Source organism: Nelumbo nucifera, chromosome 6 (genome assembly GCF_055504915.1).
Source record: "Nelumbo nucifera cultivar China Antique chromosome 6, China Antique-T2T, whole genome shotgun sequence".
NCBI classification, from domain to species: Eukaryota; Viridiplantae; Streptophyta; class Magnoliopsida; order Proteales; family Nelumbonaceae; genus Nelumbo; species Nelumbo nucifera.
The window spans coordinates 20,214,369-20,240,460 of NC_142654.1; the positions used below are offsets into that span (position 1 = coordinate 20,214,369).

The following is a 26,092-nucleotide window of genomic DNA, read 5'->3' on the forward strand; positions in this document are numbered from 1 at the left end:
ACATTACCGTTTTGGCGTTTTCTCCACACACACTCTTACAGTGTCTTACTCTCCCTCCCCGACTCCCTCTCTGTTTTAAGTGGAGACTGGAGAGCTCCTAGAGTTTTTGACTAAAAAGGAAAGAAGAGGAGAAACAGCTTCTTCAGTAACAAAAAATGAGAGCTGATTTGGACACCCAAAAGATCTATTCCGGACTCTTCTTCCTCTGTCTTCTTTCTTTGAATTGCTTCGGAACTTCATTCGCATCCTCAGAATCGAAACCCAAGCTCACAAGTGCCGAAGGTAGTACAGACCTTCCGATTTTTGTTCTCTATGTCTCTCTTGCCCGTTTCTGTCTAACTTAAGATAATTTTTCTGATTTTGGTTGGTTGTTGACTTGTTTCTGTGGAAATCGGAAACAGTGGAGGCACTGAAGGAGATTGGGAAGGGATTAGGGAAAAGAGATTGGGATTTCGACGAGGATCCTTGTGGTGGCGAAGGAAATTGGAATGTCCCTGAAACTATGAAGGGGTTTGCTAGGTCTGTTATCTGCGACTGCTCCTTCGACAACAACTCCACCTGTCACGTCGTCACCATGTAAGCTCTCTCTCTCTCTGTATGTTTGTGTTTTAGATGAGGCGGAGATGGTTAAAGCTTGTTGATGTTCAAATCTATAACGATTTCTTCAATTTGGGGAAGGATTAAAGAACAGAGCTAGAGGATAAGGGTGGGAGGGTGCTGGGGCGCCCAAAAGCTCAGTTACCGCTTACCGGTAGGGACACCATAGCTGTAGGCGATAGCTCGCAACCAAAAGCTGTGGCTGTGCACGTCAACCAAAGCAAAATGTGGGTCCCTACCGCTTAACCCGGTTGGCTTGTTCCGCTGACAGTCTGACTTATACCTATGCGACGCGTAGCATTCAATTCAAATATCTACTTAATGTTTGGCGACAGATATCAAAATATTTCGTGATTGGGCTGTGTTTGGCCATGGCCCATAGCTTCTAGTTTGGCAAAAAGAAAAGATTTCTCGTATCCATGAGTCGTGTGAATCAGTACATATGTCTCCGTATTAAGCCATATCGCATTGTATAGGTGGATACAGTCCGATACACATTGATAGAGGTTTAAATCGGCCGTGTCGCTTGTGGCTTGGTACGATGGCACTTGAGCCATGTTAGGCTTGGCATGATTGTCCATGTCGTGTTGGGCCTAGGGTTTTAGGTCCATACGCCGGGTCGATACGATACAACCAAGCGGGTTGAGCTGCTGGGAATACGCTAGGACTGGGTACATATCCCATGAGTCATGTGTATTAGTATGGTATGCCTCTGTATTGAGTCGTATCGCACTGTATCAGTGGATACAATCCGATACACACTGATAAAGGTGTAAATTAGGCTGTGTCGCCCGCGGCTTGGCACGATGGTCCCTGTCGTGCTGGGCCTAGGGTTTTAGGTCCATAGGCCGGGCTGGCATGACACAACCAAGCGCGGCCCGGTTCGACACGACCCAACATGGCCCATATATATTATTTATATATAAAATATTTTATATATTATATATATTTATATATAATATATAATATATAATATATTATATAAATTATAATTATATAATAATATATTAATAAAATAAACAATTGTTTTCAATGTATACTAATTTAATTAATTATTGTATATATAAGCAATTGTATACATCAAAATTCATATAAAATTAAAATTTTAAGTTTTATTTCAAATTTTTAAATAAATAGGAAAAAATAGCTTTGGCCCGATCCATGGCCCGACTTGGGCCAAGGCTTGACTCATGGGCCAGCCCGGCCTGTGGCACGACATGGCATGGGCCCGCACGGGCTTGGGCCATGGGCCATGTCGGGCCGACCCCCAAAATTTTCAATGGGGAGGGTGGCATGGTCCATGACGGCCCACGGGCCAGCACGGTGCTGCCCGCACTTTGTGCGAGCTACTCACAGGCTATGCCATGCCGACCTGGCACAACCCACTTTACACTTCTACACACCGATATGGAGGTGAATTCATGTCTAGTTTCACAAATGTGTCCATTGACTACTTTTGGGTTGTTTTTCATCTTTAATACAAATTAAAAAAAAAATAGTATTATGAAAACTGAAATAAATAATTTAAGATTTATTTTTTCCAAAAAATAATAAAAACTAAAAATTATAAAAATAATATATTTCATCTACCTTATATAATTTATGTATTTTATTTTACATATAATATATTAAAAATGATAACAGAGTTATTATTTGGAAAATAGAGTTATTATATAAAAATACTAAATAAATAAATTTTCCCAACAAAATTAACCGAAAACAGAAAATTATAATTATAAAAACTGAAATGAATAATTTAAGATTTTATTTTCCCAAAAAAATTAATAAAAACTGAAAATTAAATATAATTTGTTTTATCTACCTTAAATGATTTATTTGTTTTATTTTAAAATTATGTGTAAAATAAAAACATTACATGTTAAAAATAAAAGTATATTAATTATTTAAAAAATAGTTGTGATTTAAATAAAATACTAAATTAATAAATATTTCCAAAAATTTATAAAATTCGAAAATTATAATTGTAAAATTGAAAGAATGATAATTGTTATACAATGTTTGAATGTTCTAGAGTCCCGTTATAGTTTTGTTGAGGGGTTGTAAAAATTGAAATTGTGAAAAAATGAGAATCGTCGACAGCAGGGTTCGAACCTGCGCGGGCAAAGCCCAACAGATTTCAAGTCTGTCTCCTTAACCACTCGGACATATCGACAACAGATATTTAGATTTTAGAGTTTAGGTTTGAAAAATCATATTGATGATTGATCCGATAAGTCAAGATAATAACTTTGAGGTTTGTTTTGAGCACATCCTACATTTTCGATAAACCAAGACAAGGGATTGAAAGTGGGAACAGTGCTAATGGTAACGCTATCAAATATCAATAACTGAATAAAGCTTGAACAAGAGAAATTTAAATAGTGTCCTTCAATGCTATTCATGGTTTTTAAAAACGAACCGGTCAGGGGTCTGGTTACCGGTTTGAACGGTTTGATCATTCGATCTAAACAGTTGGTTTGTTTTGACAAAAAAACAAAAAAGTTTAAAAATTTGGAAAATGGTCAAAATCGTTCAAACGGTTAATCAACGGGTTCAGCGGTTTGCTGACCATAATCAACGATTTTGGGGTAAAAAACGGTTTTGGAGGAAAACGAAACTGGTTCCCAGTTTTTCCGATCCGACCGTCCAGTCCGGTCCAATTTTGAAAACAGTGATGTTATCAACCCGTCACACATCTTATTAAATACTAATTGGATATATTTTTTTTTTGGCGAAGCAGCTAGTTGGGATTTGGGAATGGTTGATGAAACAGGATTCCAGCCCACATAGCCCCTGAACCGTTTACCCACAAAAAGAAAAATATTAAAACAAAATGTTGATTGAGTTAATGACCCAATAACCCAATTGGTCAAACTGTCTAACTCGGGAAATGGATCATGAGTTAGATACTAAGGCTGTATTTGGTTTGAAGGAAACCTTTCCCTTCTTTTCCCTACTTTTTTTCTCAGGCCAAACATAGCTTAAGTGTCTTTTTTATATTTTACCAATTTTGTTCATTATTAACAACATTTTTCATTTATTAAACTTACTTTTGTTTGATATGATGAAAATTGTCTGTTGAAACTTGAAAACATAAGGGCTTGTTCGTTTGCTCTAACGTCTGACCTTTAAAAGTGCAATAATTACATTAAGAAGTATATTGGTATTGGTGAACTTTTCTTTCCTCTGAACTCTGAATGTAGAGAATATTGTTCTAAATTCTGAATTCTGAATTCTGAAAAATGTCAAATGTCCAATTTAACCCCTTATAAGAGAATTTTTATTTATCTATATAATTCAATAAAAAACAATATTAAAAATTATTATAATAAATATTATCTAATATTAATTATTAATAATTAATAATAGTAATTAATTAATAATAAATTAATGAATCATTAATTATTAATCACTAATTAATAATTAATAATTAATAATTAATTATTTTTATGATTAATTAATACTTATTATTAATAATTAATATTTATTACTAACAATTAATTAACTATTATTAATAATAATTGATTAATTAATTAATAATAATTAATAACAATTAATTATTACTTAATTATGGATTATTATTATTAATTATTTAATGAAATATTATTATTAATTAACAATTAATTAGTAATTAATAATTCATAATTCATAATCAATTCAATAATTATTCATCACTAATTATTAATTAATCAATAATTATTTATTTTTATGATTAAATAATACATATTTTTATGAATAATAATTAATTAATTATTAATAAGTAATAATAATTTATTATTATTATGATTAATTAATAACTATTATCAATAATTAATTATTACTTAATTATGAATTATTATTATTATTAATTAATGAAATATTATTAATAATTAATAATTAATGAAACTATATGGTGATAATTAATATTGTAATTAATTAATTTCTATTATAATATTACTATAACATATTATAATGAATATTATAATATTAATCATTAATTTATAATGTTAGTAATATTATATGATTATATTATAATATTAGTATTATGAATATTATATTAATATTATATTATTACTATTCATAATTTATAATACTATTTAATATAAATAATTATTTGTTTCATTATAATATTATAATTGGTAAATAATATTCTAAATAATTAGTTATAATAATTAATATAAGTAATTATTAATAGCACTATAAGACGATAATGAATAATATCGTTAATAAACTATTATTATAATAATAATAATAATAATAATAATATATGAATATTATGATATATTATTATAATATTATGGGAAAAATAAAATATTGGTGGTGGGTCGATGGATCTTCATATGAGATGTTATAAGCTAATTGAGCATTAGAGGGGCAATATGGGTAAAATCTAAATAATGGCCCAAGCCATTTGTACTTTAACTATAATTAGACTTCGGTGTTAAAAGCCACCGAACACCTCTTTAGCGCTGAAAGTGATACGAAACCACTTCAGCGTTAAGAAATCAGAGGCATCGAACAAGGCTGTCTCTTCCATTCCTGGCCAATAGAGGTTAAGAACTTAATTTTTTTTTTCTGAAAATATAGAAGGTGTGAGAGTAATTTACCCTTCCCTGACAAAGAAGGATAACTGCAGTTAACAGCTAAAGCTGGGGTGTGGGGACATGGAACCTTTGTATGGTCCACCGCAAGAAGATCCTACTTAAAATCAGATTGTACAAAAGTCATAACTCTGATATTACTATAGTTAAAATGATGGAAGAGAAAATGTTGTTTTCCACCGTGGATGATGGTAAAAGCCATGATGCATGCCAACATTTTAAAAAATGTTGCATTGGAACTTTCCAACCTGACACTTGCCCAATCTCCATTCAAACCCTGCCTTTTTGTCTGGGTTGGGTTGAGTTGCACCCATAACGATAAGCAAATTCAATATGTCAGCGCCTTGGGGGCATCTATAAGCTACCCTAATGAAGGGTGGATACTTGTTTATAGGGATGTTTGGCATCCATGGAGTTTATTTTATAAACGTTTTGTACAATTTTTTTATACCTCAGTGTCATTAGGTGTTATATAAGTCAAACAGTGAAAAAACAGACGGTGCCACATATGTGCTCCATTAGCAAATGTTTCATTAATTGCATTTGTGTGTATCCAAAGTTTTTGTGTGCTTCTCCCATTTCAGTGTTTACTGGCATTTTATTGATGTGGTGCTTATTAGTGTTTATGTATCATAAAAATCCTCGTTAATTACTTTTCTTGGTTTTACAGTCATATAAATATAAAACATTTAAGTAAAAATAAACGAAACCAAACAGATTTGATACTTTTTTTATAAACATTTCTCACAAAAATCGAGAGGCATGTTAATCTTATAAATGATTAAACTAAGCAGCTTTTTTGGTGTTTTTCTATTAAATGCATCTATGGTCACTGACCTATTCATGGGCTGCGCTTGAATATGGCTTTTGCCAAAATTTGAATGGCCCAAATCAAAACCCGAGCCCGATACAGTGTAAGTCAGGCCCGAAGCAACAGGTCTTGCAACTAAAAACACCATTGATGGTTCGATACCAAACACAATGTTAGTGACTTAGTGGAGAAAAAAATGTTAAACTAAAGCTATTTCTTGGATTTATTATTATCTATTTTGGATTCTTACGAGAACTCAGTTAATGTATGTATTTTGACTAGTGCTGCTGCTGCAGAGAATTAAAAGCCCAGAATCTGTCCGGACACCTCCCGCCAGAATTTCATAAGCTACCCTTCCTCCAACATCTGTGAGTATCTTCCCACTCCACAACTCAACGTGGTTACATTTCATTTTGGAAACTCATACCTCTTTTCTATAAACTTAACAGTTTACGTGAAAATAGTAATCATATGCTGGTTCCTCTCGTACAGTGACCTTAGTCGCAACATTCTCAGTGGTTCTATACCTTCAAAATGGGCTACCATGAGCTTGCTCGACCTGTAAGCACCCATGAAGCTTCCAGTTTTCATTACTTCATTGTTTTTTACTGATTGAAAAATGGTTGATTAATCGGAACAGTGCTAATCCTCGGTAACAATGCAGCTCTCTTATGGGAAACCGCCTGTCAGGTTCATTCCCAAAAGCACTAACAAACATCACAACCCTCCGAAACCTGTATGATGTGATTTCTCATTGGAGTTTCATTTTTATAGATTGATTTTGACTTTTGAATTCCTTCTGGGTCATTTTATTTGAATGGAAATTTGACAAAATGCAAATTGCAGGAGCATTGAAGGAAACCGTTTCTCAGGAGTCCTTCCTCCAGAGATTGGAAACTTAATCAATTTACAGAAATTGTAATGGTTTTCACCTTTATGTTTATTACTCCTTTTTTCTTAAATTGATGTATAATTATTACAGAATGATGACCTTTTAACTTTTAATGTTGTTATAACTATCTTTTATAAAGTGTCATATCGTCAAATAAGTTCACAGGAGAGTTGCCTGTTGCCCTTGCCAAGTTGACCAATCTCACTGATCTGTGAGTAACACTCTTGCCTATTTAACCTGTTGATTGTTTTTGTCTAGGATTTATGCTGGAGATCATTTTCTTTTTCAGGAGGATAAACGACAATAATTTCTCTGGAAAGATACCTGATTTCATAAGTAGATGGAAGCAGATTGAAAAATTGTAAGAAGTTCCTCTACTTACAAGTAAATAAATTTAAAGAAATTGTATAGCATATATATTATTGACTGCATTTTCTCATCCTGTTTCTGCAGGCATATACAAGGCTGCTCTCTTGAAGGGCCTATTCCTTCCAGCATCTCTGCATTGACGAGCTTAACTGATCTGTATGATTTATTTATTTCTTTTAAATGTTTTCAATTCTGGGTTCTTTGGGTGGTATTTAATCATTGCATAATGACTTGTTGGTATTGACTGCTCACTCTTGATGCTTTCCTTGTGTTTAGGAGAATCAGTGACTTAAATGGGAGAGGATCAGATTTCCCTCCATTGAGTAGAATGGAGTCAATGAAGATATTGTGAGTTTAATTAGTTAAGAATTATGTCTTTTTTTTTTTCTCTAATAGCTTTAGTTGCTTATACTTTTACTAGAATGAAACTTTAACCTCCAGTAAATAATGCAGGATACTGAGAAAATGTTCAATTTCTGGAAATATTCCTGAATATATTGGTGATTTGAAAAAGCTGAAAACTTTGTAAGTAATTGACTCTTGTCTAGATAATACTTCCCTTAAAAATTTATGGGTTGTTTTTATGCCATTATTCTTAATTTTGAATATATATTCTTTTGTAGAGATTTGAAGGAAAAGATGAAAAAGAGACAAAATAATCAGGATGTACCTATGTAGATGTAGTTATTAAATAGATAAACATAGAATATTTGATTAATATCATGTGAAGATATTAACAACTTTTTCTTTATCTTGATCTCTCTGTGATCAAGATAAAGAAAGTTTTAACAACTTTTTCTTTACTAAAATATTTAATTAATGTCATGTGAATAGATGCAACCCATAGTCCATCTTACTTGGATCATTATATAGATCTCACAAGCATGGTGCTTTCCCAATGCAGAGACCTTAGCTTTAACAACTTGTCCGGTGAAATTCCAGAATCCTTTTCCAAACTCGGGAAAGCAGATTTTATGTGAGTCGACATTATGAAAAAAATTTAATTTTAGAAACAATGGTTGTTCTCATTGATACTGATATGATATTGTTCACTTCCTTCAGGTACTTAACTGGAAATAAGCTGACTGGACCAGTACCTGAATGGATCCTTGGAAGAAACAAGAATGTGTATGTGCATTTTCCTGATGGCTATGTTTTACAATTCTAGATCCATTTTTACTGAGCAGAGACACTGATAAGATTTAAAGAATATTTTCTTATTGATACTTTAAAGTCATTGATTTTCTTGATGGTTAGCCTGAGAACCTGTTTGACATTATTTTTAAGAGGTGACTGGAAACATATAGTTGTTTTATACTTGTATTGGTCACGAGGGACCAAAATGTGGTCCAGATTTTCTGATGTGCTGAACTAGTCAATAACTTGATATTAGTTTTCTTCACTGCCATATTAATCGGATGTGTGACATTCTTTACTCTCACTTCAAATTTCTGTTATACAGGTTTGCAAGATTCAAAGTTTAGTATTGATGCAAGATGAAGTTTTAAATTGGCCAAATATCTGAAGGGCATCTGTGCCTGGATACATATAGAAAGTTTCTGTATCATGTAGGATACTTCAGTTTTTAGTGTAAACTCTATATCCGACACCATATCAATAAAGAGAGGATCAGAGGATATTATTATTCTTTCTGATTTCAGGATATGGATGATAGATTTATTTACATAAGAAAAATGGGTGATTGTAGAATATAAATCTATCTGTAATCCACCTTCAAAATCATGGAGGATGCCTCCCTATCAACCTCATCATTTTTTATCAATCTATCACCATTCAATGGTCAAACTCTTATATCATGTTTTGCCAAGTTAAGATATAGGCAACAACTAACCTTTTTGACTGACCATTTCTTTTTACTCAAGGATAAATCTGGTTGTTCTCGAGATTTTGATGGGCTCACCTTTGCAACTCATTTGTCATGAACATTGAAACAACATAACCACCATTTATTTGGGTTCATAGCTGCAAGGATGAAACTTGGGGGGTGCAAATCAGGCATCTGATATGAAGATTTCCGCCAAGGCCACAGCCCTTCAAAAGTCAACAGATGTTCAACCCACCCAAGCCAGCCCAAATTGCACCCCTAGAGTATCCTAGTGATTGAATTCCGTTCCAATTTGATCAAAGCCAATCTCCTGATTATGTAGACTGAAGAATTATGTTATGTTCATATCCATCAAGGCAATGCCTAGGTGACAAGGCGCCCTTGGAGGCTCGCCTTGCCTAATCACCAAGTAGTTTTGTATATTGTGTTATAAAATACTTTTATATTCTTAATTTTTTTTAGATTACAATTATAAAATAGACATCATTAAACTAAAATATTCATTTTGTGTGTTTATATACTAATTTCCATTTATTATTTTCTTATTTGTTAGGGTTTAATCAACACAAGCATTGATAAATGCTGTATTTTCTTCTTCTTTTCCTATAACAAAATAGGGGTCCAGTCCCCATATTTTTTGAATTTTCTTTTCTTTCTTCTTTTTCTTATGAATATGTTGATTTTCTATACTTTAACATGAAGTTCATTTTTTCTTATGAAAATTATGGATAATTATTAAGGAGATATGGTTATGGAACCTAAGGAACTACCCTAGGATATATGTTTCTTACTTAAAAATCCATTGCCTAGGTGACGCCTAGGCAACTAGGCAACAAGGTGCTCCGCTGTCACTTAGCCTTGCCTTGGAGCCTTGAAAACTATGGTTATGTTGGTGTCCTTCACCCATTGAAACTATAAGATTGTTGTTCTGTATACCTTTCTTACAGCCTGTCAATTCAACCACAGTCTCAAGCCTGTGGCTAAATTGATTGATTTTCTACACTAGAAGCATGACGTCGCAGCTACAATTACATGGTACACACAAAATAGAATCGAAGTACCAAACTTTAGTTTCCTTTGTAACAAACTTAATGTACCCTTGTGTAAATCAAATCTGATAATAGAGCAATGTTTTAATCTGTTCTGTTCAAGGATACTATTCAATGGCATTAGATTTCCTTTATCTGTTCAACCACCTGCAATCTGATTTTCTTTTCATGAAGAAGCAAATTTAGGTTTTGTCATAGATCCAAGTTGAATACCTTTGGTGTCCTTTATGACCATAGTTAAGTTTGTAATATTCCTAATGAGTATTCCTTCACCTTAATCTGCAACACAAATTTTAAGTTTATTTTTACCTCTTTATGCTTGAATATTATGCATATGCTTTATGCATCATCTCAAATTTGGAGCTTTTTTTATCTTTTCTTTTGCAGTAATTTAAAACTTTTTTCTTTATTGCCTCTTTTTCTTATCCATTTTTAAAACCTTAGAACAAATTGAGTTCTGTTTCCTGTTTTTATAGCTGATAAATTGAGGACTACCCAAGGAGGGTGAAGATACTGTGCAGTTTCCAGGTAGCCATATTGTGGGCTATATGGGAAGAATGGAAAGAGAGAATTTTAAGGGGAGGTAAAACTCAAGGTGACAACATTGAGAATAGTAATGAAAGTAGCACATTGGGTAAATATTTTGGATGTATGTGCACCATCCATTGATGATATCTTCAGAGGATGACATTGGGTGGCCAATATGACAACTGCAAAGGTTGGAGTGCAAGTATAATGGTGAAAACTACTTTTCAATTTTTTCTCCAAGAGGAAAGATATATGCTCTTCTCATAGGGTGATATCCCTCCCCCAAGGATGTTCTCTTAGAATTAGAACATTTCTAAGTAGTAGAATGTCCAATTTCCTCAATCATTTAAGTTGTAATCTAGGAAGAATACCTGTTATGAACCTCCATGAGGTAAAAAATTTCTAATGGTGTTTAGACCCAATCCAACCTCAAATAATTCGGAAAAGATCTTTTTTAATGGTGCTTCAACGTGTAAAAAGATCACCAATCCCAAATATTCAGAAGAACATTTAGGGTTTTCCTAAAGTTTACTATAGTGCTCTGCCCTCCCAAGGATTAAATTTAAGCTCTAACTTAAATATGTCTAATTAATTCAACTTCTTCAACCTAAGAGGACCTGCTTATCAAAAAAAACCTAATAGGACCTTATAAACTTCTAGAAGTTTTAATTTGAGCTAGAGGAGTACAAGGCTTTTCTAAATTGAACCCAATTCTTTCTCTAGAGAAAATGAGGATAAACTTAAAATCCATCAATAACACTTAAAAGGGAATCAATTATTGAGGTTGATTGGTTTGTATGGGATTCGTAGGTCCCTAATTGATTGCCCAAGAGATTAGATCAATACACAAATCGGATTCATAAGATTGAAGAGAGTCTTGTTCGAATAGGAATCTACAGTGCCATATGGTAGCACGAGTTGCCATACAAGCTGTCTACCTAACCATACAATGCTACCTCACAGACATATAACTATACCAACCCAACCATTTCTCTTGAGAAAATGAGGATAAACTTCCAATCCATCAATAACACTTAATTTGTTATTTTGATTAGAAAAACAATTAGCATGATTATAATAATTAATATAGCTTATATGTTCTTATATTGTTGATGTCTTGCCTTCTTGTTGACATGTAGTGACATCTCTTATAACAACTTCACATGGGAAAGCTCAGGTCCAGTTGAATGTCCTCGAGGAAGCGTGTAAGTGAAATTCAATTTTTTTTTTCTTTTATTGGTGGCTTTATATTACTTCATTCTTAAGTCTTAACTAGGACTGTTTCACCAATTTCTCCAGAAACTTGGTAGAAAGCTACTCATCAATAACAGACAAATCGTAAGATTCTGGTGCCCTCCTAACTTTCTGAGAATTGACCATTCCTCTAAATAATGAACAGTAATTCTTGATCTTGCTGTATTTACCTCAATATTGAAGCTTATGCACAACTTACTGATATTCCTTATTTTCTGTTCCTGCTATTGTAACGTAGAAGTAGAATTCATACATGCCTAAAGAAGAACTTCCCCTGTTCTGCTCCTGCAAGTCAACGTGAGTAAATCATTATGGATTTAAGATCAGAAGTTTCTGTCTTGAAGATATGTTTCTCGATAGTTAACACTGTTTCTAATTGCTATGATAATGATTAACTTTCTCACTTCTAAATCTAATATCGATCAATGTGCAGATAACAATTAATGATTGTCAGGCAATTTGACTGAATAAATTGACAGATAAGCAGTTTAATGAAACCAGAAAATTTATAGAGGAAACATAACCAAAGCCATATTTCGAATTAAAAGTTATTGACATGGCCAAAAGCAAAACATGTGGTCGCTCTTGGACTTGAACATGCATTTTCATGCTTGTCATCCTCTGATTTTATCATTGCACCAAAGAAAGGCCCCTAAAAAGACAAAATAGAATAAAAAACAAGTTCAAAGCATGACTGGTATCTCAACTAAATTGATGAAATAGCTCAAGGCTATATCAATTTTATATTAATAATTTCCTTTCATTTTCCTTTTTTTTTTCTTTTTCCAAAAAAATCTATATAAATTAACATTAAGAAACCAGCATTTAGTAAATTATACCAAGAACGTACTTGACGCTACACATGGCATGACTTAAATAATCTTTTTACCACTTTTAGCCAATTTTTTCTTCAGAAAAACCCTTGTTGACATGTTTAGACACCTTAACAGATCGTTATAGCTTGCACATTAACTGTGGAGGAAAGGAAACAATTATAAACCACACCAAATATGAAGGAGATCTGGAAGCAAGAGGTGCTTCAATGTTCTACTCTGGTCAAAACTGGGCATTTAGTAGCACAGGGAACTTCATGGATAATGATGTTGATGGGGATGTCTACATTGAAACCAACAAATCTGCCCTCTCCAATGTCTCCATTCTGAGTTTGGAATTGTACAAAACAGCACGTGTTTCTCCTCTCTCTCTGACCTACTATGGGCTGTGTCTCATAGATGGAATTTACACTGTGAAACTCCACTTTGCAGAGATTGTTTTCACAAATGATAGTACATTCAGAAGTCTTGGGAAGCGTATATTTGATGTATACATTCAGGTGATTAAACTATACTTAAATTTCTTTTCCCTTTTTGTTAGTTTGATGAATATTAAATCTTTTAAATTCAATGAACTCAGGACAAATTGGTCTTAAAAGATTTCAATATTGAAAATGAGGCTGGTGGACCTGGTAAACCAATTCAGAGGACCTTTATTGCAAATGTGACACATAGCACTCTGGAGATCCACTTCTATTGGGCTGGAAAAGGGACAACTGGAATCCCAATTCGAGGAGTCTATGGTCCTCTCATATCAGCTATATCAGTGGAACCTAGTAAGTTACTTGCTTCCTTGTTTCTCACTTTCTATTCTTTTATATTTTTCATATTGCAACTTCTAAAATTTGAGATATCTAGGCCTAGGACACTTGAGTTCTCTTACCGTTATATTGGTAAAAGAGAATTAATTAGATGTATATCCTAGAAGAAAATCCAATTGGATTTAAAAAGAAGATTATATCTACTGTAAACCTAAGGAAATATGAAAACAGCTTACCAAATCTAAGCAATTCTTAACAGATCTAATCCTAATTATTAATCATAAACCATAAAATAAGATGAGATACATAGACAATGTCATTACCTATCTCACTCATTTCATTGCGATGAATGTAAATTCCTAATATTCCCCTTAAAACTCATTTGGAAACAAATACATCACGAGTCACTGACAAAAGTTGCCTCCATGTAAATTCTTCATGCTGTCAAAGGGATGCTAATGAAAACGTCCTATAGAAAAATACTTTTTCTACTACCATAGAACTTGGTTAATGTAAATTTCCCTAGAAGTAAAAGATGTTACCTACTTTCAGAGAAGTTAACTCTTCTTGAAACTACTTCTGTTTGTAACATGAAGTATGATGAAGATGAAATTCCAGTTGTTGCCTAATGGAAGAAAGATAGCAATTAAGTAACAAATACAAACAGCTTAAATGGGCTTAAAGCCTCAAAGAGGATAATAAGCTGAATCCTAAAGAAAAGGCTGCATGATACAATTCATGGCAAAAAAAAGACACCTATAAAAAGAACCCGAGGCAGATTACAACGTCTAATAACTTCCAATGTTTTAAAATGCAGATGCATGACACAAGGCGTTTCACTAACTTGAAGCATGAGTTATAAACCAGAACCCAAGAGGCGTAAGCCTCCTGAGCACAAATTTGTTAATTAATAAATAATTAAAAATAATAGAAAATAATTAAAAATATAGGGAATCCCCCCCCAAAAAAAAAAAGAAAATGAATAAAAAATTAGAAAATTTTATAGTTATATAATTTCTAATAAAAAGCCATTACATTCAAAGAAAAAATCGTTATTTAAGCATGATATATACCACCATAAATCAATGTCAAATTGTCAAATTCAAAATTTCAAATAGACAAATAGTTGATGGTCAAGGAGATATTTTCCACCGTTGTATTATCTAATATATAGTGAGGTGCATTTTAAAGTGGTGCCCCCAAATATTTATAATATTTTTATTTTTAAAAAGTAAGCTAAAAGGGAAAATATGTGAGTCATATATGTACTGTATAAAGCTCAAACGAGGCACCTTTCTATATGCTTCTGTACTAGAGGTGTTCGCCTCACATGTGTCTGCCTCCATTATGCTTCAGAGTATTTTCATATCACATGTGCTTCCGATGCCTTTTAAAAAACTGGTTTCCTCCAATAGGATGAAGTAAGAATTCATTCCAAGTAACCATATCTAAATCATCCTCAACAGGGTGAAAACAAAATTTGGAGCAAGAAACCAAATCCAAAGCATCCTCTTATTAGGCTGAATAGAGAATCTGGACGAGAAAAACAAAATCCTAACCATCTGTTATAGGCTGAAGAGTAAACTGAAACTTAAACTCATTCTTCTTCCGAAATCACATCAAGGCAATAAAAAGAGGCTTGAAAGATAAAATCTCCAACAATATCTATCATACAAAGATTCAGCATATAAAGATAATGTTGGTGGAGTCGATGACAATTCATAAAGTGGTCTCTATTAAATTGAGCATCAACAAATATGAATAGATTCAGAAAACAAAAAATGACAACAACAACCACAAATAGCTTTAGGCAACAAAATCTAGGGAGTTCAAATCAAACTAATAGGAAGGACAAAATAAAATAAACTTAAAATGAAAAGAAAACCATTTACGGCCGGGTGTATGGACCTGATAAGCAGCATGGTCATTGCCCACTGGAAGGTGGAGGAATAAAGGTGAAATCAACACAAGCAGAAGCTGATCAACTTCTCTGATACCATTTGAAAAAATGGGAATAGATAAAAGGATGAAAGGAATATGTAATAGGGCGAGTAGTTAAAAGATGAGGAACAAAGATAATTAGATCGTTGCATATTGGCATGTCTTACAAGAGAGTGATTTAAATAGATTATTACATTCACCATAACCCTAAGAAAATATGAAAACTGCAGCTTACCAAATCTAATCAAATAATGAAAAATCTGATTCTAACTTATTAAGCATAAACCATGAAATATGGTGAGATGCAGAGACAATGGTACTATGTATCTCGCCCATAACATTATAGTGCATGACATTCACTAATGCTTCCAGAAGATTAATAAATGCAACTCATCTTATGTGATTTTTTGCTAGGAACTCATCTTATGTGATAGCTCCTTCACTTGCTGCCTATCTGATTTTGCAAGAAACACCTTTAAATATTCAGTTTGATACTTATCCAAACAGGGAACAGGAACACGAAAAATTAAAAAAAAAAAAAAAAAACTTAAGCAAGAAAACCTAGTGGAAGTTAGAAAATAATGATTTACTAAGGTAGAAATTTCCTGAGAAAATTTTCTAGTTTGAAATTGAAGCAGTATGAGTGATTGTTTTTGGATGACCTGTTTTCTTGATGATACGGTTCTCCTTTTAAGTCGATATTTGATGTTTTGAATTAATCAATTAATGTTTTTTTTGTTTAAATTCAGAAAACCACTTCACATTTCATCTAGCATTTTGTCATGCCATTCTGGTCATTGATCTTTCTCTGTTCTTTTTCTTTTTCACAGACTTCAAACCACCTTCAGTTGGTAGCAAGAAGAAATCTGTCATAGTTGTAGCCAGTGTCTTAGCTTCAGCAGCATTTCTCATCTTCTTAGTTTTGGGTATCCTTTGGAGGAAAGGATGGTTGGGTGGAAAAGCCTCCATGGATAGAGGTATGGAATACTCAAATGGTACAATTCCTGCAATACCTGAACTATGGTGAAACCTATTTTGTGCTTCAAGTGTCTCTTTTCAAATTATCACATGCCCATTTAACACAAAAGTGAAATAAATACATCTTGGACTGATGAAAGGTTTACAGTACTCCGAAACCACTTGTCTCTATAGTAATGATCTACTAATGTGGCAAGCATGAAACCATTTTAAATTTATGAAAACCCTCAAGATCTTAATAATGGGAAAATCAGCATCTTTGTTATCATCACATCCCAATATTAGTTGTCATAAAAGATAATACTTTTCTTTTTCATTGAAGCCTAAGCAAATTAATTTCTTCACAGAAAACCTGTATATAGAGGTGCATTCTCAAAATGGTGTTGCTATGTGCTATAGAGAAAACAATGAAGAATTTCTGTGAGTCAATTTGGTGATTGATTTGCATTTTCTTTTTTCCATTTAACAAAGAATATTATTCTTTCTTTTGGTATGTTTTCCATATCTATTTATGGTTTTCATGTTCTCAGTTGTCAATTCACGTTACCATGATAGCAAAATTATGTTTACAATACTTCAAAAAGATTCTTTTGTCATATGAATCCCATTTAATCTTGAGATCCCAAGATCTTCAGATTGTTTCTAAAAGTCTCAATTATAAATGTTGAGGCTGTATTTGGGGGTGCAAGTGTGCAACTAAGGTTGGATTGGGTTGACCCTGAACTTGAGCCCAATGTAGTCGAAATTCTTCAACTCAGGCAACCTGAGTTGCACTCCTAGCCATGGTGCATGCCAAAAATTCATATTTTTGTGTCATGGTTGTGAATTTCAACCATCATAATGTGGGTTTAATTGCATGGTTTCTGTGTAGCAATAAATATATGAGCTAGTAAGGAGAGGAAATAAATTCATTCATGACTTGGATCAAAACTATTAAATTAATCGAAACATGGAAAATTAAACATTTTTAACTAGTAGAAAGATATCACAATGCTTAAATTATTTTATCTGAATATTGACCTTAGTTTTGTATATGAGCAGAGCTTAAAGGTATAGATCTACAAACAGGAATATTCACCCTAAGACAGATTAAAGCTGCAACCAAGAATTTTGATGCTGCAAACAAGATAGGGGAAGGTGGCTTTGGTTCAGTTTACAAGGTACTTATTCCTTGGACTTTATATGTTTGTTTATATCTTAAATGTTCTCTAAGTACCATTATGAGGTGAAAATTGTAAGAAATCATCTCGTTCTAATTTGCTATGGGATAATCTTATTTGCATTTTCTCAAATTTTTGTTTCTTAGTGCACTATTAGGATACTAACCTCTCCATAGGATGCTTGACTTGTTTATACATATTCTGTTTATAATTAATAAAATTTAAAATTTACTCATAAAAAAATGATGCATCTCAGATGCTAATTTATGCAACTCAAATATGAAGAATGAAAATGAAAGGAATTTACTCAAAGAAATAGAAAAAGAAAGAAAATTGAATGGAACTTCATTAATATAAGTTGGATTACAAAGAGGCAACAAGGCTTGGGGATTCACCGACACAAAGGAGTTGGGGACTCATTCACAGAAGAGAATATTCTCTCAATTCTCTAAAGAATGCTCTAAATTTCACAAGACAAAGGAAAGAACTTGGTGTCTCTAGGTTGGAGCTTTAAATGAAAAAATAGTTATTAGAGCTTTTGATGAAAAACTAGATGTTAGAAGTCCATTAACAACTAGCTTTTCATTAAAATCTTTAAAAACTAGTTTTTCATTAAATTCTCCAACAGCTAGTTTTTCATTTTAATGCCCCAATAGCTAGCTTTTGTTCTCTCAATAAAGCCTTGTTATCTCAAGCTAGAGGCATCAAGTTCTTTCCTTTGTTTTGTAAATCTTAAAGCTTTATTTTGAGAATTGAGAGAATCCTCTTAGGTGTGTGAGTCCCCAAACCTTGTTTCCTCTTTGTAATCTAACTTAATATTAACAAAGTTCCATCCAATTTCTTCTTTTTTTTTCTATTTCTTTGAGCAAAATTTCTTCCATTTTCTTCATATTTGAGTTGCATCAAAAGCTAGGCAAACATAAAAAGAAAATTATAAAAATATCTCAAAAATTTATAACCAAATATATTTTGTTAAATTTTGAAAAGCAAGTGCTTAAGCTTTTTGGATCTAGTTGGGAAAGGAAATTCCCTAATTCCATGTTGGGTTTTATAGAAAATAAGAGAGAAGCAGAAAGTTAAAGAAAAATTCTAAGTAATTCTAAAATCCTTACATACTTAACCAAATAGTACAGTTTTCCACTTCACGTTTCTCTCTTATTTTCTATTTAACCAAATACAACCTTAGAGCAGAACTTCTTACTTTCTTCCAAGGCCTTAAACCAGCTTTCTTTTCAGGTTGGAATGGCTTGAATGTGGAAGGAAACTACCAAGTTGTCATCAGCCTGTCTTAAAAATTGGAAGGCCCTTGGGCTCTTAGGTTTATAATTTGAGAAGAAAAGGCTTAGACTTAAATCTGGATAGCTCATTCATATGGGTCCCAAGATTGGAAAATAGCTTTGTGAAAGCTTCTGATAGGAAATGGGTGATAAGGGTAGAATTGGTTTGGGTAGTACCAGGACCAGGTCTTAATATCCAATTGCATTGGTGTAAACCTTTTTAACATGTTATCAGGAATGGGCAGTTTGTATTTATCTACAGTATTCATCATGTGGAATTATATATAAGGCGATTCTCCAATTTCACACGAATTAAAGGCTTTTATCATTTTGAAATTGACTGTTGTTAACAAGTCAATCCTTGAAGTCTGTGAACTTAGGAAAATGTTTTGAATAAGTCAATTTTCATTAGCAAGTGCTTCATTTTGGTGCTACTCTAAGTGCTTACCTGTAATAAGTTACTTTTTCCTATTTCTTTGCTTGAATGCAGTAATTTGATTATCTCTGAGATTTGTCATTGTTTATTGTAGGGTCTATTATCCGATGGAACAGTAATTGCAGTGAAACAGCTTTCTTCAAAATCTAAGCAAGGAACTCGTGAATTTGTGAATGAAGTCGGTATGATTTCTGCATTACAACATCCAAATCTTGTAAAGCTTTATGGTTGTTGTGTTGAAGGCAACCAACTATTGTTGATTTATGAATACATGGAAAACAATTGCCTCTCCCGTGCTCTTTTTGGTAAGTTTCGGCTACCAATCTTTCTGCAGATGTCTTTGCATGTTTGACTAATTAAGCATACTTGCTCATATTTAAAATATTAAATGGATGGTTGCTTATATGTAGGTCAGGGTGCAACTTCTGCATTGAAATTGGATTGGCCAAGTAGACGCAAGATTTGTATTGACATAGCTAGAGGCCTAGCTTATCTCCATGAAGAGTCAATGTTGAAGATAGTGCATAGGGACATTAAGGCTAGCAATGTGTTGCTTGACAAGTATCTTAATGCAAAAATATCCGACTTTGGCTTGGCAAAGCTCAATGAAGGTGATAATACCCACATAAGCACTCGGGTAGCTGGAACAATGTGAGTTTATTTTGTATTCCCTATCATTTTTTGTTTCTTTTTCCTTCTCTTTATCCTTCTTTTCCTTTTTTTGTTTTATTTTATTACTGGAACAATTTATGGCTTGCCATTTATATTTATTATTGACAAAATTAAAGAAATATGATTATGATCTTCATAATGCTATGGCCATAGCAAGCATCCAAGCAATTGAATCAACTTTAAATGATTGGTTATGAAATAATTAGACAAGAAATCTAAATAAAAGCAACATTTACACAAAAATATAAAGTACATGTAATGCCATGGCACAAGCGATTGTATGCAGTGTTTTAAAAATCACAAAGGCTTGCATCCTTGTGAGACTAAAAAACACATGTATTAAAATATACTTATCTTATGCATTTCATTGTATTCTTCCTCATTTTAATATATGTTTTTTTCTTGAAAGGAGTGAGCTGTGTTTAGAAACCATGAGGAACATGCTATTGGAAATTTTCTCTGCCTCCATTGGGCATGGCAAACTCCACTAGAGCAGAACTTTTGGTAGTCCAATATGGTTTTAAGATTGGCTAGGTCTCTAAATCTCAGTAACATAATGGTGGAAAATGATTCTTGTAGAGAAATAGACTAGTAATTTAGTGAAGTCCCTGCCATATTAGTTGTCTTTTTTTATTTATCTGTTATTAGTCTTTTGGGCCTTGTTATTAGTCTTTCTGGGGCTTACTGGGCCTACTATTATTGCTGTTATTGGTTATTGAGGAGTGTGTTGGGCGGCAGGGGCATAGTTGTCTTTGTAGATCTTGTTATACTAGAAGCATATACATACTTATTCTGGGCGGCAGAAACTAATTAAGATCTGTGCCCTTTTTCTCTTCTCATTCTTCTTCTATTCTCTTCCCTTCTCTTCCTCTCTTCTTTCTTCTTTTTTTCCCTTATTTCTTTTTGGTTTTCCTGTTGAAACTACATCAGAATACTGATCGACTGTGAACAGCACCCGCCATCTATTCTCAAGTAGTTGTTGGTTGATTAGGAAATGATAATAATGATAATGGAGGTTCATGGCAGTATAGACATGCAATGAGAAACATTAAAATGATGACTAGAGATTTGAGAATTAACTATAGATGGGTACCAAGATCAGCCAATTGTGTGGCTGATTCTCCTGCAAGAAAAGGAGTGGGAAGGGAGCAAATGTACTGATGCTTTATTTCCCAAAAAGGCAGTGTATGGGTGGGTAGCAGGTGTTGGCCCAATACGAGGGAAATGTTGGATTTTCCTATTTGTACAGCATCTTTATCACAATACTAATAAAGTTTGATTGTCATTTTTCTTGAAAATTCTATAACCCATGGGACTTAAGCATCATACCTCAAGGGTTATGCTTCATGCATCTAAAGGTTGGTCCTAGCACCTTGTCTTTTGCCTATGCATATTTAAACATTGGTTGTACGCTATGTATGGATAAGGGGGGTGGCAATTGGGCAGGCATGGGTGGGTTTAGGTTGAGCTTCAACCCAACCGATCTGACTCACTAAATGATCCATTTAGGAAAACTTAAATGGGTTGGGTTCAACCCATACCTGCCTTAACCCAACCCAACCTGCCCAACACATTAATCCTACATACATAAATTACATAATAATATAACATAAATTACAGAAAATGCAAAAAATAAAAAATACGTAGAAAAATTATAGGAAAATATAACGAAGATTATAAACAAAACATAGAAAATAAAAATAACCAAAAAACAAGAAAATATTACAAAAATTACAAACAGATATACAAAATTGAAAAAAAAAACAAAAGTTTGCAGAACCGTAAATGACAAAGCTAAACAAGAGCATGAGCAAAGGATGAATCTTCCATTCATGAGAGAAATGATGAAGACAAGGACTTGAGAGTGTCCGTAACCAAAAAGAGAGTTGCTCCATCTCCTTGGCAAAGAGGCTGCCACTGATCAATTCGACACTAGATCTATGCATGAGCTGGGTAGCCTGATGGGTGGGCCCAGCCTGACCCATTCTTAATCAGGCTTGGACAAAATTTCAGGCCCACAAGCTCAGGCTTAGGCTTTCTCAAATAAGCCTAGCCCAAGCCAAAGCCTGGCCCAATAATATTACATATAATAAAAATATATAAATAATATTTAATATATATAATGTATTAGTTTATTAAATTACACCATAAGAATTTTTATGTTCATACTGGGCTAGGGCTCAAGCCTGGACATTTTCTGTTAATAAAGAGGCAAAGTCTAGCCTGAACTCGGCTCAACGTGGCTCGTGAACAGGTCTAATTTGACACCAACTGATGAAGACTCTTTCATCAGAAGTCAAGTGAAAAGTGATAGAAATAGAAGAAGTGGAAGAGTGAAAATCTGTTAGTCTTCACATGCACAAGAAACAAAAGTGAAGAACAATTGTTGTTTTCAATTCTTTTTTTAATGTTTGGCAGGGATTGGTTAGTACTTGGTAAGAGAGAAGCTGGTTCTGAATGGGAAAAACTGAGTTGATTATAGGCTAGAGAGAGGAGGTAGATTTTCAGAATGAAAATATGAAAATGGGATATGTCTGGGAGAGAGAGAGAGTAGAAAACTTGAAATATCCAAAGTTAATGGGTTACCCATCGGATAACCGTGACCCTACCCAACCAAACCCATTAAAAAGCCCTTTATTGGGCTAACCAACCTGGTAGTGAGCCTGAGCTAAATGAATACAACCCAACACTTTAATTAATGGTTGGGTTAGCAGGTTGGGTTAAAAAATTGCCAACCCATTAAAAATCCCTTTGTAAGGAGAAGTCATGTTTCCCATCCCTCTTAGTTACATCATAGGAAAAGGGAAAACACAAGAAAAATAAAAAGAAAAAGCCAAAGCACTCGCACACACAGAGGATCTCTATGCAATATCTTGATGGGTTTATTTACTTTGGTTTTGATTCACATTAATGGGTTTTTAGAAAATAAGCATATATACCTAACAAAAGTATTGATGGGAGTTTTAACAAGTTTAATGGGCAAAAAATGGTTGCCGCTTTTAGGGATTTTATATGTTTATGAAATATGACAGATGGTATTGAGAAACTTGTATAATATTGTCTGATTAGTCAAATCAAGATTGCATGTTTTGATAGTAAATGATTTTATAGCAATGGTAGCACAAAGAAACCCTTTATCAATTTTCTAAACAAACAAGTAACAATGTCTTAGCTTTTGATGGAATTGGTCTTATTATGGTGTGCCTAGGGGCCATTATTGGAGTAATAGTAAAATCTCGGGCTGGCAAGCATGAGAATAATAGAAATCTGCTGAATTAAAAAATATGAAAGAAAAGTAGTTTCTTGAAGAGAGAAGGAGAAGAAGAGAAGTTGAAAAGAAAAGAGAGCAATCATCTGGCCGCCCCCTTCACTTATTATTTATACTAAAAATAATAGAGCAGTACAAAGACAACTATGCCCTTATAGGGCGGCAAAACATAAAACAGCATAATAAGACTCAAAAACATAATAAAATTTGGACTCACATAACTATTGTGGTCCCTACCTCATATCTAACAATTAACATAAAACATCTACTCAGAAAAACATCATAAAACTGATTAATCTTCAACAAGAATGTGGGTTTCAGGGTGGCCACTTTGTGTGGAAAAATGCCAAAGGTTAGGACAGTACTCAGTGTACTCCTCCCAAGACCCCAAATAGCTGGGACCAACATTGGCTATTGGCCTTTTATGACCAGCCTAATAGAAAGATGTTCTACTTTCTCGGTTATCATATGCAACATTTTTATTCATTTGTTATGAAGAAATTGTCTTTCTTTTTCATTCCTGATTTTCTAATAAAGTAATCTATATAAAGCAATTGTTTTTTCCTTAAAAAGAATTGGTTCTAATCCTGTTTCCTCCTACAAAGGGATCTAAAAGTTTGCCAGTCAACTACTTCACAGAACTTAAATTATCAAAAGTAAAAACATTGTAAAATTTCTTATGCACATCTTTATGCCAAATAAAATGGGGATATTAATCATGCTAGACTGGGCTACATGCAACATTAGTTGAAATTTTTGCGGCAGAACACATTGTTGTATGACAAGTTTATGTGAATTTCCATTTTGCAGAGGTTATATGGCTCCTGAATATGCAATGCGTGGTTACTTGACTGAAAAGGCAGATGTTTATAGTTTTGGTGTTGTTGCAATGGAAATTGTTAGCGGAAAGAGCAACACAAATTATAGACCAAAGGAGGAATTTGTGTATCTTCTTGACTGGGTAATTGACATTTCCCATGGTTATTTATTTCCATGGTTCTATTGTTGAAGGCCATAATAAAGGTTCAAAATATCGTATCATATGATATGTATCAATTTTTTAACCCATATAATGAGAATTTGGGTGATCTATCTTGTTTGAATAGTAGCAGTAGGCGTGCATTAATTATGGTGGGATGGGCATTTTCTGAAACTAAAAAAAATGGAGAATTGATGCTTTTACATACTCGACACTCAAGCATGTCAATGCCTTGAACATTGGCCATAATTCAGTCTCTGGCTTGCTAAGATAACAACCTTTTTTTTTGTTGTTTCAGGCCTATGTTCTGCAAGAGAGAGGATGCCTGTTGGAATTGGTTGATCCAAACTTGGGCTCAGAATTTTCAACAGAAGAAGCTATGGTAATGCTGAACGTGGCTCTCTTGTGCACCAATGCATCTCCTACTCTTAGGCCTACCATGTCTCAAGTAGTCAGCATGCTTGAAGGTCAAACTGCTGTTCAAGATCTACTTTCTGATCCAGGATTCACAACTGTCAATTCAAAATTTAAGGCAATTAGGAATCACTTTTGGCAGAATCCAAGTCAGACACACAGTATGTCAACAAATGGTCCATGTACTAATTCCTCTGGGTCAAATATTGACACAGAGAATGGGCGTCTTTTAAGGAGTAAATCACTTGGGTCCTTACCATAGGTATTGTATGATATCATATATGTCAATGCACATACTAGCGGGAGAATCCCTTTGTTGTGTGACAGTGTACAGCATCAAAGTAGAATATACACGCTTCAAATTATTCTTGATTTGTGTTAAATTTATGGAGTAAAGTTGGGAGGAGAAACAAAGGAGAAGCATTTTTAATTTCTGTTGGCTGGACGAAAGGTAGTTTGGGAATTGAACATTCCCCAACTTGGAAAAAGATTGGGAAATAGTAGAATTAAAATATGCATGCCTACCTTAGGAAAGAATTCAGAAATGTAGATCTCAGCAGTTCATGGTTTCAGGTATCTTTTACCTTCTGACTTAAGAGTTGATCACATAAAAGAGCTTCTTTTACACATTTCAAGTCATCAATAGGCTTTGGCTCTGAAATTTCTATTAGGAATCAAGAGGATAGCATGTTGAAACCTTTGGTCCCCAAGATAGCATTGCTGGGTTGTTTCTCTAAACCGCTTGGGCTTGACTGGCAATAAAGGTGCATTCTTGGGGTTAAGGTAGGCTATCTCAGGCCAATCTAAAATCTATAATATGAGCCTGATCCAAAAATCGTATGGATACCTAGGCTGGGCCCAGCCGTAAAGGACTTTTGGGTTGGGCCAAAATTGGTAGGGCTGGCTAGAATTGCCACTCTCAGAACTAATAATCCTATTTGGGAGAAAAAAAATCCATTACCTAGTTTATAAATCAACAATATAAGTTATCCGGAAGAAGCAGATCCTACTTCCATAGATTCCTTCCCTGAAAACAAGGAAATGAATTTTGAAACGATCTAAAAACTTTTATAAAACATTTGCTGGAATCTAGTTAATGCATCAGAAGGAAAATAAGGGTGACCTCTGTATGATGGTAAACTACAAAATTTGGGGGGACAAGATCAGAAATTAAAGCATATGAAGGAACTAAGGGCGACCCCTGTAAGTTATGAAATAAAAATTACTTCAAAATGTTTAGGTCATGGCCCTTGATGCTGTTGACCTAAGAGTGGAAAATAATAGTATCCACAGAAGTCTAGAAGACAAAGGGAAGGCTGAGAAGGATACGGCTTAAGATTTAAGATAGAAATAGTAATCAATTGAGAATTACATGCTTAAGATGGAAGCCGGAAACCAACATTTAGATAGCATATTGATGAAGGGTGATTTGGCCCGACCTAGTAAT

At 33.7% G+C, this 26,092-nt stretch overlaps 1 protein-coding gene and 1 non-coding gene across 6 annotated transcripts; one reads left to right on the forward strand and one right to left on the reverse strand.

Annotated features, from left to right (window-relative positions):
• Window positions 1-25,028, forward strand: LOC104608430 (Leucine-rich repeat transmembrane protein kinase). 5 transcript variants are annotated; one of them, XM_010274431.2, is made up of 24 exons: window positions 1-282; window positions 402-576; window positions 6,271-6,356; window positions 6,481-6,549; window positions 6,653-6,724; window positions 6,835-6,906; window positions 7,020-7,091; window positions 7,170-7,241; window positions 7,334-7,405; window positions 7,526-7,597; window positions 7,703-7,774; window positions 8,154-8,225; window positions 8,312-8,377; window positions 11,812-11,877; window positions 11,972-12,010; window positions 12,165-12,223; window positions 12,877-13,259; window positions 13,340-13,535; window positions 16,292-16,438; window positions 17,481-17,599; window positions 19,407-19,617; window positions 19,723-19,963; window positions 24,063-24,213; window positions 24,530-25,028. In XM_010274431.2, exons 4-24 carry the CDS (start codon window positions 6,533-6,535, stop codon window positions 24,905-24,907), a joined length of 2,649 nt encoding a protein of 882 aa, XP_010272733.1. In that variant the 5' UTR covers window positions 1-282; window positions 402-576; window positions 6,271-6,356; window positions 6,481-6,532; the 3' UTR covers window positions 24,908-25,028. The 5 variants fall into 5 exon arrangements, with proteins under 5 accessions (XP_010272733.1, XP_010272732.1, XP_088745920.1 ...); XM_010274430.3 differs by having other exon boundaries at window positions 31-282; window positions 6,285-6,356; XM_088889794.1 differs by having other exon boundaries at window positions 31-282; window positions 6,285-6,356; window positions 13,192-13,259.
• On the reverse strand, window positions 2,689-2,770 carry TRNAS-UGA (transfer RNA serine (anticodon UGA)). The gene has a single exon. It is a non-coding gene; the product is annotated as a tRNA-Ser (tRNA).
• Window positions 25,029-26,092: the final 1,064 nt, after the last annotated feature.